The following is a 13,845-nucleotide window of genomic DNA, read 5'->3' as shown; positions in this document are numbered from 1 at the left end:
TTACAACATGTTTATGGAGATCAAGACTATTTAACATGCGATGAAGAAAATGTGGTATTTGGTGAGAAATGTAAAACAAAATATGCAAATTGGATTGTGGAAGTTGTGGATGATAATATTCGATTAAAAAATCTCCAAACATATCTGTATTTAAGTGCAAATGAGTATGAAGAAGTAACAACATCACCATTGGAAAATGATAATACTGTTTGGATTGTGAATGATTGTCGTAAAGATATATAAGAATGGATTTTAATACTAAGAAAGATTCTATCTCGTGATAGAAAATAGAACTATAGTTATGTAGCTCCATAGATACATAATATTTAACGGAAATGTTGTCTTAAATCTTGTAAACCATATACAAATACCATACACACATATAAAAGTGGTTAATTTTACTATTTTTACCAATTTTGTTAAAGAATTGTACAAAATATAAAAATAATTGTTTTTATTTTAATTAAAGTTATTATGTCGGTTAAAAAAATAAATCAAGAGTTAATTTTTCATAAATTTCCAATTGTGGTCAGGAAATTAAAATTTGACATACAACTATAAAATTAAAACTAAAATTGTATATGTAAACATTTAATTTAAAAATTAAAAGTTCAAAATGTAAATCAAAAACAACAATTTATAAAATTTGAGGTCCTAAATTTGTATGAAAAAATTATATGTAAAAAATTTATTTAACAACATAAACTACAAAGTTTTTTTATAAAAAAGTAGGAAAATTATCCCAATTACAAAAGACTCAGGAAGCCAATATGGCACATTAAAATGTATAATGAAGTAGGCATCCTAGGTCTTTTTATTCTATGAAAAAATCAGCTGAGAGTTTAAAGTATGGTATTTTTTTACTCGTGACGCTAATATCTTAGCGTTAAAATCGAATAATTAGCTTTTGCCTACGGTTCGCTCGTGATAATGATTCATTTCAAATGTATTCCATGCATGATTTATTTTTTACTTAAACCATTGACTCATTTAGAGAACCTTACTTAATCTCACTTATCCGCTTAATACAGGGTGGCCCATTTTAGCCTATAATGACTAGTAGCTCGTTTTGGAGCTAACCAATCAAAAAAAACTTGAACAAAAGTTGCAGAGGAACATCATGCTCTGGAATCAAATTGGATCTAGTTTTTCGGATTTCTTGAATATCCACTTTAGATCCTAAACGGTAAGAGATAGAATAACACTTCAAATTAGAATATTGATCGTCATAAAAGCAACTAACATTTTTCCTCTAAACCATTTTTTCGAAAATCCTAATCTTTCGGTGGAAATGCGACTTAAAAATTTTGTCATTATTGTATTTAATCGATAGAAAACACGCTAATTATGGAAAAGTGCTTTAGCCTAAAGTTGGTAAGGGCAATAAAGGGCATTCGCCTGTGTCCATGACTTTGAATTACAATTATCGATAAACTTTCAGCGTATTTTCTTTCGATTAAATGCAATCATGACATATTTTTAAGTCGCATTTCCTCCGAAAGGTAACGTTTTTCGAAAAAATATTTTGAAGAAAATTGTTACTTTTTTTATGAGAAACAACTTCCTAATTTAAAGTGTTATTCTAACTTTTAAAGGAAAAATTTTGTACAGCTTAACATGAGCTTTTTTACAAGACTCATTGTAAAAAAGCTCATGTTGTTTTTATATGTTATGTAACAAATATGAAAAAAGGCGTCTAAAGAAGAGTGCAAGAACTCGAAAAATGAGTAAAAATTTTTTGTATTCAAAGTCGATTAGAAGCTTTTTTTTTATTGCTATTTTCCACATAAAAGTGCATGTTAGGCTTCGATACATTTGTTTGAATGATAGCTCCAGAACTATAAACTGAGTACCAGGTGATACAAAAATAATCAATCTAATGAGCTAACACTTTGAATTATGTTTACTTCATTGTGTAAATTTTTAGTTTTAACTATTAAAGATATGTTCCCATATTTTATCTTAAAAATATAAAAAGTTTAATTCGATTTGCTATTATGAACAATACTCGAAAATTTAAGTTTTACGAATATGACGATAGTGCTTCTATAACTTTAACTACAATAAACTTTCATTTTCAAATACATGGTTGTTCAAAAAAATGGAAAAATATTAAACTACTTTTACATGAAACTTATTTGTTAAACATAAACAGTCAAATACATTTGGTGATCTCCTTTTGATATATATTTATCTATCTTTTTCAACGAAAGGTTTCACACACAAAGTGCTTCTTTCTTTTTGTACGACCTTGTATAATGATAAAACTGTACCTTTTTATTAATTATATGTATATGTAGTACCTTTCGATAAAATAATTACTTTTGTACAACCTTGTAAAATAAATTTTCCTGTGAAAATCATTTCGAATAGACAAACCACAAATATTTAACCAATTTTATTTACATGAATAAGATTTATCTGTGGGACCTATAATTTTCGAATGCATATAATCAACATATTTAGTTACATAGAATATAAATTGTCTACCTACCTTTTAATAGTAAAAGTTTCATTTAAACACTTCGAATTTAATAGGAATTCTGTATGTAAGTTATGAACTACGATAAATTATACAATCATTGTATTTGCTATATGAAGTGAATAAATAGATAAATATGCAAATTTTGTTTGTAGTTTTATTAAAATAAACAACTTGAACGTTTTATCTTCATCAATGTATCAATGTATGCAATTTTTGTTTATACCATATTTTATTTTATGCCAAAAATCCATATAGAACAAGGAACGAGGGGCATGCAAGCTTTACTCTCGAACAGGTACGTGAGGTGTCTGTTGCGGAAAATAAAATTTAAGCTCACTCTAACAAATGCCGGAACATCAGCCAAGCAACCGGGAGCCGTAGGTCTGAGCGGAGAGCCAAAACTGCAAATAAAGTTTTTTGTTTTGCAACGAACCGATACGTGGCTGACATTTTGTCAGAATGTTAAAAGAGGTGTAAAAAACAATTTATCAAAACATCAGCCAGGAAGATTAAGTCTGAGTAAAGAGCCAAACATGTGGAAAAAAAAATTTATTGCAACGAACAGGTACGTGGCTGATGTTTTGTTACAATGTTAAAAGTAATGTTAAAAACAATTTTCCAAAACATCAGCCAGGCAACCGGGGACCCTAGGCCTGAGCGAAGATAGTGGGGATAAATGGCTGAATATTTTCAAATATACTCAAGTTTGGTCCCAAATAAAATAAGGGCTAGATGGGTACATTAAAAAATTATAAATTACATGAAAATCAGTTCAGCCTTTTAAAAGTTGTGAACGTTTTTATATCGTGGGTTAATCAAATTTCATAAAATTTACTAGATACTTTTTCATTTATCTCCTCAATGCAATCATAATGTGCCACAGCGAAGTGTGACGGATACAGCTAGTTATTATTAACTTAACTTACCCACTATTGGTAGTTATTGTAATGGGTCCGATTTTCGAAATCAAAATTTGGAACATATCTTTACGTTTCGATATCGCGCGATATGGACTTCATTGAGGTGCCGACCGATGCGTATTAAAGGCAATATGATCCGAAAAGAATTTCATACATTTCGGTCGAGTCGTTTCGAATCGGGCGAAATTTTTTTTAATTTTTTCCTGACCGATATTGCGCGAACAAAAAATGATATCGAATTCGTTGAGGTGCCGATCAAAGCATATTAACGGCAATACGATCTGAAAAGAATTTCATAAAATTCGATCGAGTCGTTTCGCGTCGGTTTAGTTTTTTTTTTTTTTTTTTTATTATGCTGGGAAGTAATTCGTGTGGAAGTTCGCATCAGACACTATCCACGGCTTATTTAAATTTGTACTGAATCACATAAGAGATGACACATTTTCGAAACCGTATATACTATACTATTAAAAAGTCTTATCGTATTCCTTCTTTGAGATAAAATCATCATATTTCTTATTTGAGATAATACTAATATTGAAATTTAATGAAGAACTAATAAATTATTATGAAATATAGAATAAAATTTTTAATTAGTATAATTATTTTTAATAACATTAAATCTTTATGGTTTACAAAACCAAAACTTTTGATAAATTATTGGTCAATTTATATCTGATATAACTAGTTTCCATTCATGGTAACACATAATTTAATTTTTATAGAATTTTATTTTAGATAACGATAAATAAATATATTTTGTAGTAAAATTACAAAAGTTGCAGAGTTTGATGGGGAAAATTAGGAACTGACATCAGGTTGGGCCTAGTTCTCCAGGTTGCTTTAATAGTCAATTTAGATCCTAAATGGTAAGAAAGAGACTAACACTTTAAATTATAAGAGTTAATCCTCATAAAAAAACTAACATTTTTTTCGAAAATTGTTAACTTTCGTAGGAAATTTGACTTAAAAATATATCATTATTGCATAGAATCGAAAGACAATACGCCATTCTCAGAAAAAATTGTTGGAAAAAGTTATCAATGGCAATAAAGGGCATTAGTCTGTGTTAATAATTTGCAAGGCCAAATAAATTTTCAAGATCATTTGAAGATCAAAGTCATGAATACTGGCGAATTTTCCCTTTTGGTATTTTTTCCTCTATTTACAACTTTTGGCTAAAGCATTTTTCTGTAGCTAGCGTGTTTTCTTTCGATTAAATGCAATAATGACATATTTTAAAGTCGCATTTCCTCCGAAAGCTTACGTTTTTGAAAAAATGGTTTAACAAAAATTATTAGTTTTTTTTATGAGGATCAACTTTCTAATTTAAAGTGTTATTCTATCTCTTACCATTCAGGATCTAAATTGGCTTTTAAAGAAACCTGAAAAACTAAGTCCAGTCTGATGTAAATTCTGATGTAAAGTCATTAACGATAATATCTTCATGATCGAATTTTTAAAATTCCTTATACTTCTTTTGATTTGCATCGAAATAAAAAAGGTTTTAATATGTCGAAGACGATATAATGTTGGCAATGGGCTCTTAACCAGTTTTTGGTCCAAGAACCTTATGGTTAAGAAAGGGCTACATATATGCTCTTTATTTATGAATTGTTTAGCGAATACTAGATTATTTGCAGTATAAAATAGCTACTATATTTGAACGAAACAAGCACACTATATGAGATTCAAGTTTCCACCCACATTTTCAGTTGATAACACCATGGCGTCATACAAAGTGATTATAGTTTACGTCAAATATATGTTATAAAGTTTCATTACAATAACAGTATTAAATGTAAAGTGGTTACCTACTTTGTATTATTCTTTGATATTTAAATAAAAAAATTTTCAATGCATGCAAAACTTTACGGAAATACAATTTATAGTAATTACTATGTTAATTTTTTTAAAAGGACTTAGGTATTCAGAGTTTGGTCCAGAGTGTGTCATATCAGTATTTTTTGTCCTAGAGGAGTGAAAATCAGGAAATTTTTGCCTAAAATACAACAATATTTGGGCAGAATCACATTCTTAACCGAGTAAATATATGGACAGCTAGGTGTAAAGGAGAAAAGATGGTCACCTCTACCTTCTCCTACGTTCGCCGTATTAATCTACGCGCGGCTAACAAACATGTAACACTAACACAAACACCGATTCAAAATTGTTTCTATAACGAAATTTTTGCTCAAACGAGTTAAAATTGTCATTGATATATGATTTGACTAGCTTTTTCATGCGGTTCGAACGCATTTTAGTCTTAAATAACTGGCAAAGTTCATTAAAAGATAAATAAAATAATATGAAACAAACAGGGGGAAGGAGATACAATTTATGGACATCTCTTCAACTAAGGTTATCTATTGGTTAAAAAAATGGAAATAAATAAAAAGCAAAACTAACTGTCAAATACACTTTTTTTTTTTTGTATTAATTAAATAAAATGATGATTATTTATTATTCAATAATCAAAAGTACACTTCTTCGAGTGTTTTGCATTGATAAAAACAAGTATATGTATCGAATAATCAGTTTTCAATTTTTTTTTAAATGCAAGAAGTATGTCTGATATACCTTGGTTGAACAGATGTCCATAAATATATTTTTATTCTAATGTATGAGCTATATTATTGTCAAGTTTCATTGAAATCCATTCAATAGTTTAAGCGTGAAGGCGTAACAAACAAAAAACAATCAAACAAATATCCTTACTTTCACATTTATAATATATGGGGAGTTAATAATTAATACATAAATAAAAATTTGTTTTTCTTCTCTTTCAGACGAATCATTGACCTGTAATGTTTGTGATAGATCATTTTCATGCCATCGAGTATTAGCTGCCCATAAACAGAAAAAAAGACATTTTGGGTAAGTAATATTATAATTTTAATAATTATTAATGTTATCAGGTGGTCATAGTGTCCGATAAATTCCCTATTGCGTTTCTTCAAACCGATACGACGTTATCATACTCATTTGAAAACGCAACACTTTCGAAAAAAGTCGTAGAGAGAAGTTTGATAGACTCGCCAAGTGGAAGCCACTCACGAAGTTTCAAGTATACATATATTAATAATTGAACAAAGCACTCTTTCTGTCCCACGGTCTAATTTTTTATGAAGAATTCGTTTTATTGAAATTTTTACAAATCATTAAATGAATGTTTATTTAAACATTAGGTTAGGTTAGGTTAGAGTAGCTGTCCTGGGGTGGGACACACTTAGACCATAGAGTCTTTTGTGATACCGAAAAAGGGTTGGCCCATCCCCGGCCACTACTCCATGAACCATTTGGAGCTGTTTAAGAACAGCAGGAAAGCTTTGACGTCGATGGACTCCAGGTCGGAGAGGTCGTCAAAGAGAGGCTGGCTCAAGTAAGTCCATCTCCTCATGACAATTACTGGGCAGTGGCAGAGCAGATGAGACATTGTCTCCTCCTCCCCATCACTGTGTCAGCTCATGCAGTAGTCGTGATACACTGTCAGGCCCAGACGTTCAGCATGCCTGCCGCCCAACCAGTGTCCTGTAATAGCCGCAACAACTTTGCGAACAGAGGCCCTTGGAAGTGATACAAGATCTTCAAAACGCCTGCGATTGTACTCAGACCATATCTGTCTTGTAGTACCACAAGTACGTTCCTCCCTCCATCTAAGATTGACCCTTTTTAAGATATCCTCTTTGAGGAGCAACTTGCAGTTCGCAAATGGAACTCGGCTATTTATTAACGCTTGTGTCCGACAGCATTGTGCCATTTCTAGCAAGTTCGTCGGCTTCGCAATTTCCTGGAATGTCCCTGTGTTCCGGTACCCATACCAGATTTACATTCATTTGTTCCGCCAGCTCATTGAAGGACGTACGGCAGTCCTGTGTTACCTTTGGCGTTAGATAGACTGAGCTGAAGGATTTAAGAGCTTGGCTGCTCGGTGAAGATTGTATTATCCCTGCAGCTAAGGGTGTTCAGTCTTATACATTCACATACTTCATGAATAGCCATCACTTCCGCTTGATACACGCTGCAAGGATCCGGCAGCCGAAATGATAGACGCAGATCGAGGTCTTCAGAGATTTAAACATTAACTAATGACCAAAACACGAAAAAATTGAAATCAGTTTAACAAACAAATTTTAACAAATGATTCATTTATTTTGTTTAGCAGTGTAAATTAACATTGATTAAAATTGTTAAGGTAGTTGTCCTGGTACAATATATTGGTATATATATATATATATTATGGAATATGCGCGCTGTAAAACTTTACGAGCTTGTGGCTAAGTGATACATAATATTTAAGCAAGCCTGTACTCGTGGAGACGTTACACATACAATATTCATGTGTACGTATACAACACCAATCCTATCACTCTTCTGCCTGACTCGCTACTACTTCTTTCTGTCTAACTCGCTACTATGTATACTTGCTTATAAATTATTGAACTTTAAAACATTTTTTTTTAAATAACTAGACGGTCAAAATTTTTAGAATCGAAACAAATCAATTAATAGACTGTTAGTTTTTGGAAAATATCTGACAGTTTGTTTTTTATAAATGAATAGCTGATGCAAAAGTATAAAGAGTGTATACCAAACATGTTAAATATCGAACTTTTAATTAATTCTAGACGGTCAATCAGATTCAAATTAAGGATAATTGTATAATCATGTCTTTAGTAAGTACACAAAAATTTAGAATTTTCTGACGCTACTCAAATATCTCGACAACAACCTTAATTCAAATAATCTCGGCAAATATAGGAATTAAAACCAATATCACATTCAGTTACTGTTTAAAAACTTAATGATTGAAAATAATTCGAATTTTCTTTTTAACTCAGCATTCTTTTATTTACAACTGAAACGTTTTTCTTTACAAATAATAATCAATACTAAACGTGTATTCACCGTATTAATTTTATCTACAAATAATAATAAATTCATAATAAGAAATAACTTTTGAATGTATAAAATATATTTTTACTTTTCTACAAGAATTTTTTTATATCACTACATTTGTTAAAAGCTTTTAGAAATAAAAATAATATATATAATAGACATCAGCAAGCTTATTTGTATAATAATGAAGTAAGAAATAAGCTTGTATTGCAAAAAAAAATACACCCTGGAAATATTTGCACAAAAGTTTATTATTATGTTTAAAATAAAATTTAAAAATTAATAAAACGTAGTTTTACAACAAGTGTACCAGTACCAGGAACAACTAAAAAATAGGCCATAATGCTCTCAAAATCGGTTCAATTTGGCGAAGGCTCTAAGAAAAAAGATAACTTAATAGAGAATGTCCTTAGATATGTTTCCAGTGAGTGTTTAGGGTTCCGTATCCGAAAAATTTTTCGGAAGTTTTCCAAATTTTGTAAATTTTACTTTTTGCTTAAAGCCCTTTCCAAGCTGAGCCGATTTTGAAGATAAACGCCTATTTTTTAGTTATTTCGGGTATGGAACCCTAAACTAGGACTTGAAACTTAGCTAAAAAAACTTTCCGTTAAATTACCTTTCAAACGAAACAAAAAAAATCAAAATCGGTTAATTCGTTTAGGCGCTACGATGCCACAGGCAGAAAGACAGACCCACACACACTCACACAAAGCGGTCAAACTTATAACACTTCTTTTTTTGGTTCTGGAATTAAAGATAATTCGCCTCAATAACTTATGAGTTAAAAAGTGTAAAATAATTTGAGTACAAAATTTATACTTGGCAATATCCAAATATATCTCTTTCATTTACATCCACCAAATGTACATCAAATTTTATTTCGTATCGTTTTTTCAAATTCCATAAAAATATTTGGTATAGGTATGGTTCCAGATAATTGTATTTTCCTTCACGTGGCCTAATGCTTAATGGTTAACGTACCCGATTTTTTGTATATGTCACAGTCAACTAGCTTAATTAGCCGGTCAATTAATAGCCCATCTTTTTTACAAAACGGCGCCGTTCAACTAGCAGCCTGAATGATATTCAGCCGAAAGGTCTAATGCAATATTTAATGAACTGGTTGGCTGATGCTTACGTCATTCATTCATTCAAATCATTGAAAATTTTTTCAAATTTCTGTCGTACATTTTTTTTTTTTTTTTTTTTTTTGCAAATGTCAAGTTAAGAAAAACTTCCTGTATCTTTTTTATTTTCGGGAAAAAGTTCTAGAAATTGTGCCAAGTATTAAAAAAAATATTTTTCACGGATTTTCTCGTATGAATAGTCATAATTTATACTTTGATATATTTTTCTCTCTTGAAAGGTAAAATCCCAAATTTTGTGGAGAGGAGCGGGGAGGAGTTAGCAAAATATTATTTTCGCCCTAACTAGATTACAATAGTTTATTTATAAAAATAAAATAATAAACTAAAAAAATAATAATAATAATATATTTTCAAGGCATGTTTAAATCAAAAAACATGTTTTTCTAGATAGTCGGATAAAGGATTACATAAAATAGCCATTCTTAAGGAGTCCCCAATAACAGCTCCGATTTTGATGACAAAATGATCCTTTTTGAATATTGTTTAAAATCAGAAACATTTCAGTGGTGGGAAATAATCTGGAGGGGGAATAGACAATGTCGCGAATGATATATCGACGCGCAGCCTTAATCGATAGAAGTTTGAAATTTGGAAGGATTTTGATTTTATACTGTGAGTGTCTAAGAAATGATTTTTCGAAATTCGTTCCCTAAAAGGGTGAAATAGAGAATGTAGCATTCTATAGGTGAAAGAATTTTTAAAATCGGTTTAGTATTAAACTCAAAAATGACGGTTTGTATATATTTTCATACAAACTTTCATCCCCTATTTCACACTTTTAGGGGATGAATTTCGAAAAATCCTTTCTTAAATACACCTACAGTATAAAATCAACATCCTCTCGAAATTTTAAACTTCAATCATATGCGATTTAGGCTAACGTCAATATATCAGTCACGACATTGCCATCTCCCCCTCTAAAATATTTCTGATTTTAAATAACATACAAAAGAATTATTTTGAAAAAAAAAAAATCATTCAAATCGGAGCTGTTATTGAGGACTCCCGAGTAAAAACATTCGTTGATGCGACTAACAGTAACATATTATTTATTCATGAGTAACTTTCACAAATATAGAAAAAATTTTTTGTATAATATAACACAACAATGTTCAAGAAGCATCGTTAGAATATGTTATTATTGTGACATTATAATCAATGACCTGGTTTAACGTCAATTTACATATTCAAACAAGGGAAATACAAAAAAAAATTTGAAATGTATCGTGCTACATAAAAAAAAATCTGCCATAGTTTACAGTATCGTCATACTTTATTAAAATTGTTTTAGAATTTAAGCAACAGTTTGTTATACATGGTATTTTTATCGTCATTAGACTTAGGAAGCACACAGGGTAGACCATTTTATCATGGCTAATAGCTCATTTTGTAGTAAACCAAAAAAAATAACTTAAACAAAAGTTTGATGGGGACATCATGTTCTGACATCAGATGGGGCCTAGTTCTCCGGGTTGCTTTAATAGTCAATTTAGATTCTAAAAAGTAAGAGATAGAATAACAGTTTAAGTTTGAAAGTTGATCCTCACAAAAAAACTGTCCTTGGATATAATATACAGGATGTTCCATTATTGATATTCGCACGATAGGCTGCGTACAACACTTAATTTACAAAGAAACGTAGTGTAGGTTTTAATGGGCTAGTTTTTATAATAACGATAAGTAGCCAAATAGAGAGAGAGAGTTTTTTGTAATAATGAGATTTTTTAAGAGACTCCTTCCTTTGTGATAAAACACATCCTCTGTTTAAGTAGTGTTTTACTGGTTTTATTCAAAATTTTATTGAATTGTGATTCGATGAAGTTATTTACTTTTTATTAATATTATATTAATTTATTTTGTTAATTATCTCGCAAAGTAGGCCTCAGATCCAAAAGTGGTAAATAACCTTTTCTTCGTCTTTATGAGCTTATTCTGTAGGCCAACGATCTGCAGTAAATAACAGAACGCCTTGTATATATATATATATATATATATATATATATATATATATATATATATATATATATATATATATATATATATATATATTGTTATACTTTATCAAGGAATATTTTGATCAGAAATTATTATGATGAGTAAAATCGTCATTATAGTCGCGGGACCTCTTTTCCGTCATGTAGAAAACTTTTTAATCTTAGAGGTTCGTCTACTGTAATGACGATTTTACTTATCATAATAATTTCAGATGAAAATGTTTTCTTGATTTCGTACTTTTAAGAACGTGATTATGTAATCGCAAGGTTTTAGTTTTTTAACTTTATTATTTTTAAATTCTCAAAGATATTTGTAATTAATTAAATTTAAGCAGCTATTGTCTAATATTTCTTGATGGAAAGATACGCCTGAACAAATTTTTTTATCTTATTTTATCAAATAAATAGTAACTAAACAATAATATTCTCTTTAATTGCAGATGTTCAGCCTGTGATAGTCTATTTCCATCATTAATGGCACTTGAACATCATAAAGAAGAGTTTGAACATTGGTCAGGCAATGAAAATTGTTGTACAGAATCGGAAGATGATGATGATAATAGTGAATTAACTGGTGCATCTGAAGAAATGGAACGACTTCTATAAACAAACAATTATGAAAAATTATAATTAATAACTATACAACACCCCATACGAATACTTAATATATCAACTTCCAAACCTCCTTAATAAGAAATTCAAAATAATAATACCTATTTACAATTCCTCTCCAATGATCACCAAACTACAAAAAAAAATGTATGTTGTAGAAATCTAATTTTTAAGTCATTGTACAATAAAAGAAAATGAAAAAAGATGATTTATTTACTTAATTTTTATACTTTTATGATGAAGTAATTGCAATCGTCTCGTTAAAAATATACTCATATAATGTCTATAGTCCACAGTACAGCTACCTCTTTCATATAAGAGATGGATGACTACAAGTATACGTTTAATATGGATTCGTTATAGGAAGTCCAAAATACCTAAGAAAATTCTGAAAATAGAGAGTTTTCCTTTTCGGGGTCCCAAAAATTTTTAATTGCGCCACAATCTCAAAATTGATTACCTATTAACTGTTTTTGGTTGTTCTATAATCTACATAGAGGGTGTCTCAAAATTGCACGGCATTATTTTAGGTGCATATTCTCTAGGTCAAAATAAGCAAAAAGTTCATAAAAAATATATGTCCGAAAATAATTTATTACTGAGATATTGGGGCAATAATATTTGCTGAATGGAGTAATCAGCACGGTGAATCTTTGCTTTTTTGATAAACAAGCAAATCGATTTCTTAAACTTTTCGGAGTATTTTCTAAAAGCCACTTCATTTCTTTGTTGCCCTATAGGTTAAGAAACATGTCTGTTTGATCTGGCATTTTAAAAAACTAAAAACAACAACATCCTGATTTCCACGTGTCAGATCAATTCTCTTTTATACGCTTTTAGTATGTACGCTTCAAAACTTCATATAAAATTTAAGGATAACATTTTTCAGCCTTTCAACTCTCCGTAGAAAGCGGCAAGGATGATTTTTGAACAATAGATTCTAAAACTAGAAAGTGCAAGTTTTAAAATGAGCTATTGAAGTTCCAAATTCGATGATTTTTTGCGGAGACACACTTGCTTGAAATGTAGGTAAAATTTTGCTCCTTTAATAAATTCTCATAAGAAAAACAACACAGGTTATTAATTTTTAAGATTGTGATTCACAAAAAAATTTTCAGTGTCTTGATAAGGAAAACATCCTTTTCCAAAATTTCCATGGATGAAAAATGTGTTGGACATAAAAAAAATCCACACACAAGATATCACTGCTTTTATTGAATCACTGATGAAAAAGTCGTGGTACTGTGGACTAATAAGTAGTCTCAATGCAATAAAAACTAAAAGAAAACTTAGTAATAAACCAATTGCTGTGTAAAATAAAAACTCTATTAGTTCAGACGCACGCAGAGGAGTGGTAATAATATATTTTATGTTTTTATGGCAAATTTAAAACACCCACAAATATTTATCAGAGAAATAAATTTCTTGTATCAGTTCCATTATTTTAATTAATTCTGTTTCAAGCTGTTTGGAAGTACAGTCAAAATTGGTTATAACGATATTGTAGGGACCAACAAATGTCGTCGTTATAAGTGGTAAGGGAAAGGAAGCGATCCCAGCAGGTAAAACGGATCAGGCTTATAACTTCTAAACTAATTGGGTCATCTATTCATTTCTTCGACTAACACATTAGCTTCCGAGCCTCTGCGTTTCATTAGGGTACCCAAAGTTATAATTCATTGCCACAGGCTATTATCGAGATAAATAATTTTTTTAGTGTTTTGATGTAAAAAAAAGAAAATTTAGATTATCCTTCACTTTCATTATATATTCTTATAATGATTTTT

The 13,845-nt window shown here is 30.1% G+C and overlaps 1 protein-coding gene across 1 annotated transcript in view; it reads left to right on the top strand.

The window, feature by feature from the left end:
* Positions 1-12,178, top strand: part of LOC123301196 — a 306,076-nt gene extending 293,898 nt beyond the window's left edge. Inside the window, exons 4-5 of the mRNA XM_044883931.1 lie at positions 6,195-6,282; positions 11,887-12,178. Of these exons, the coding sequence (XP_044739866.1) occupies positions 6,195-6,282; positions 11,887-12,052 (254 nt within the window). The 3' untranslated portion in view covers positions 12,053-12,178. The remainder of the gene's footprint in view (positions 1-6,194; positions 6,283-11,886) is intronic.
* The last annotated feature ends 1,667 nt before the right edge of the window (positions 12,179-13,845 follow it).

The sequence above is a fragment of the Chrysoperla carnea genome, chromosome 5, assembly GCF_905475395.1.
Source record: "Chrysoperla carnea chromosome 5, inChrCarn1.1, whole genome shotgun sequence".
Lineage (NCBI taxonomy): Eukaryota > Metazoa > Arthropoda > Insecta > Neuroptera > Chrysopidae > Chrysoperla > Chrysoperla carnea.
The sequence above is the reverse complement of the archived record's forward strand: the minus strand, read 5'-3'. Positions and strand labels throughout refer to the sequence as shown.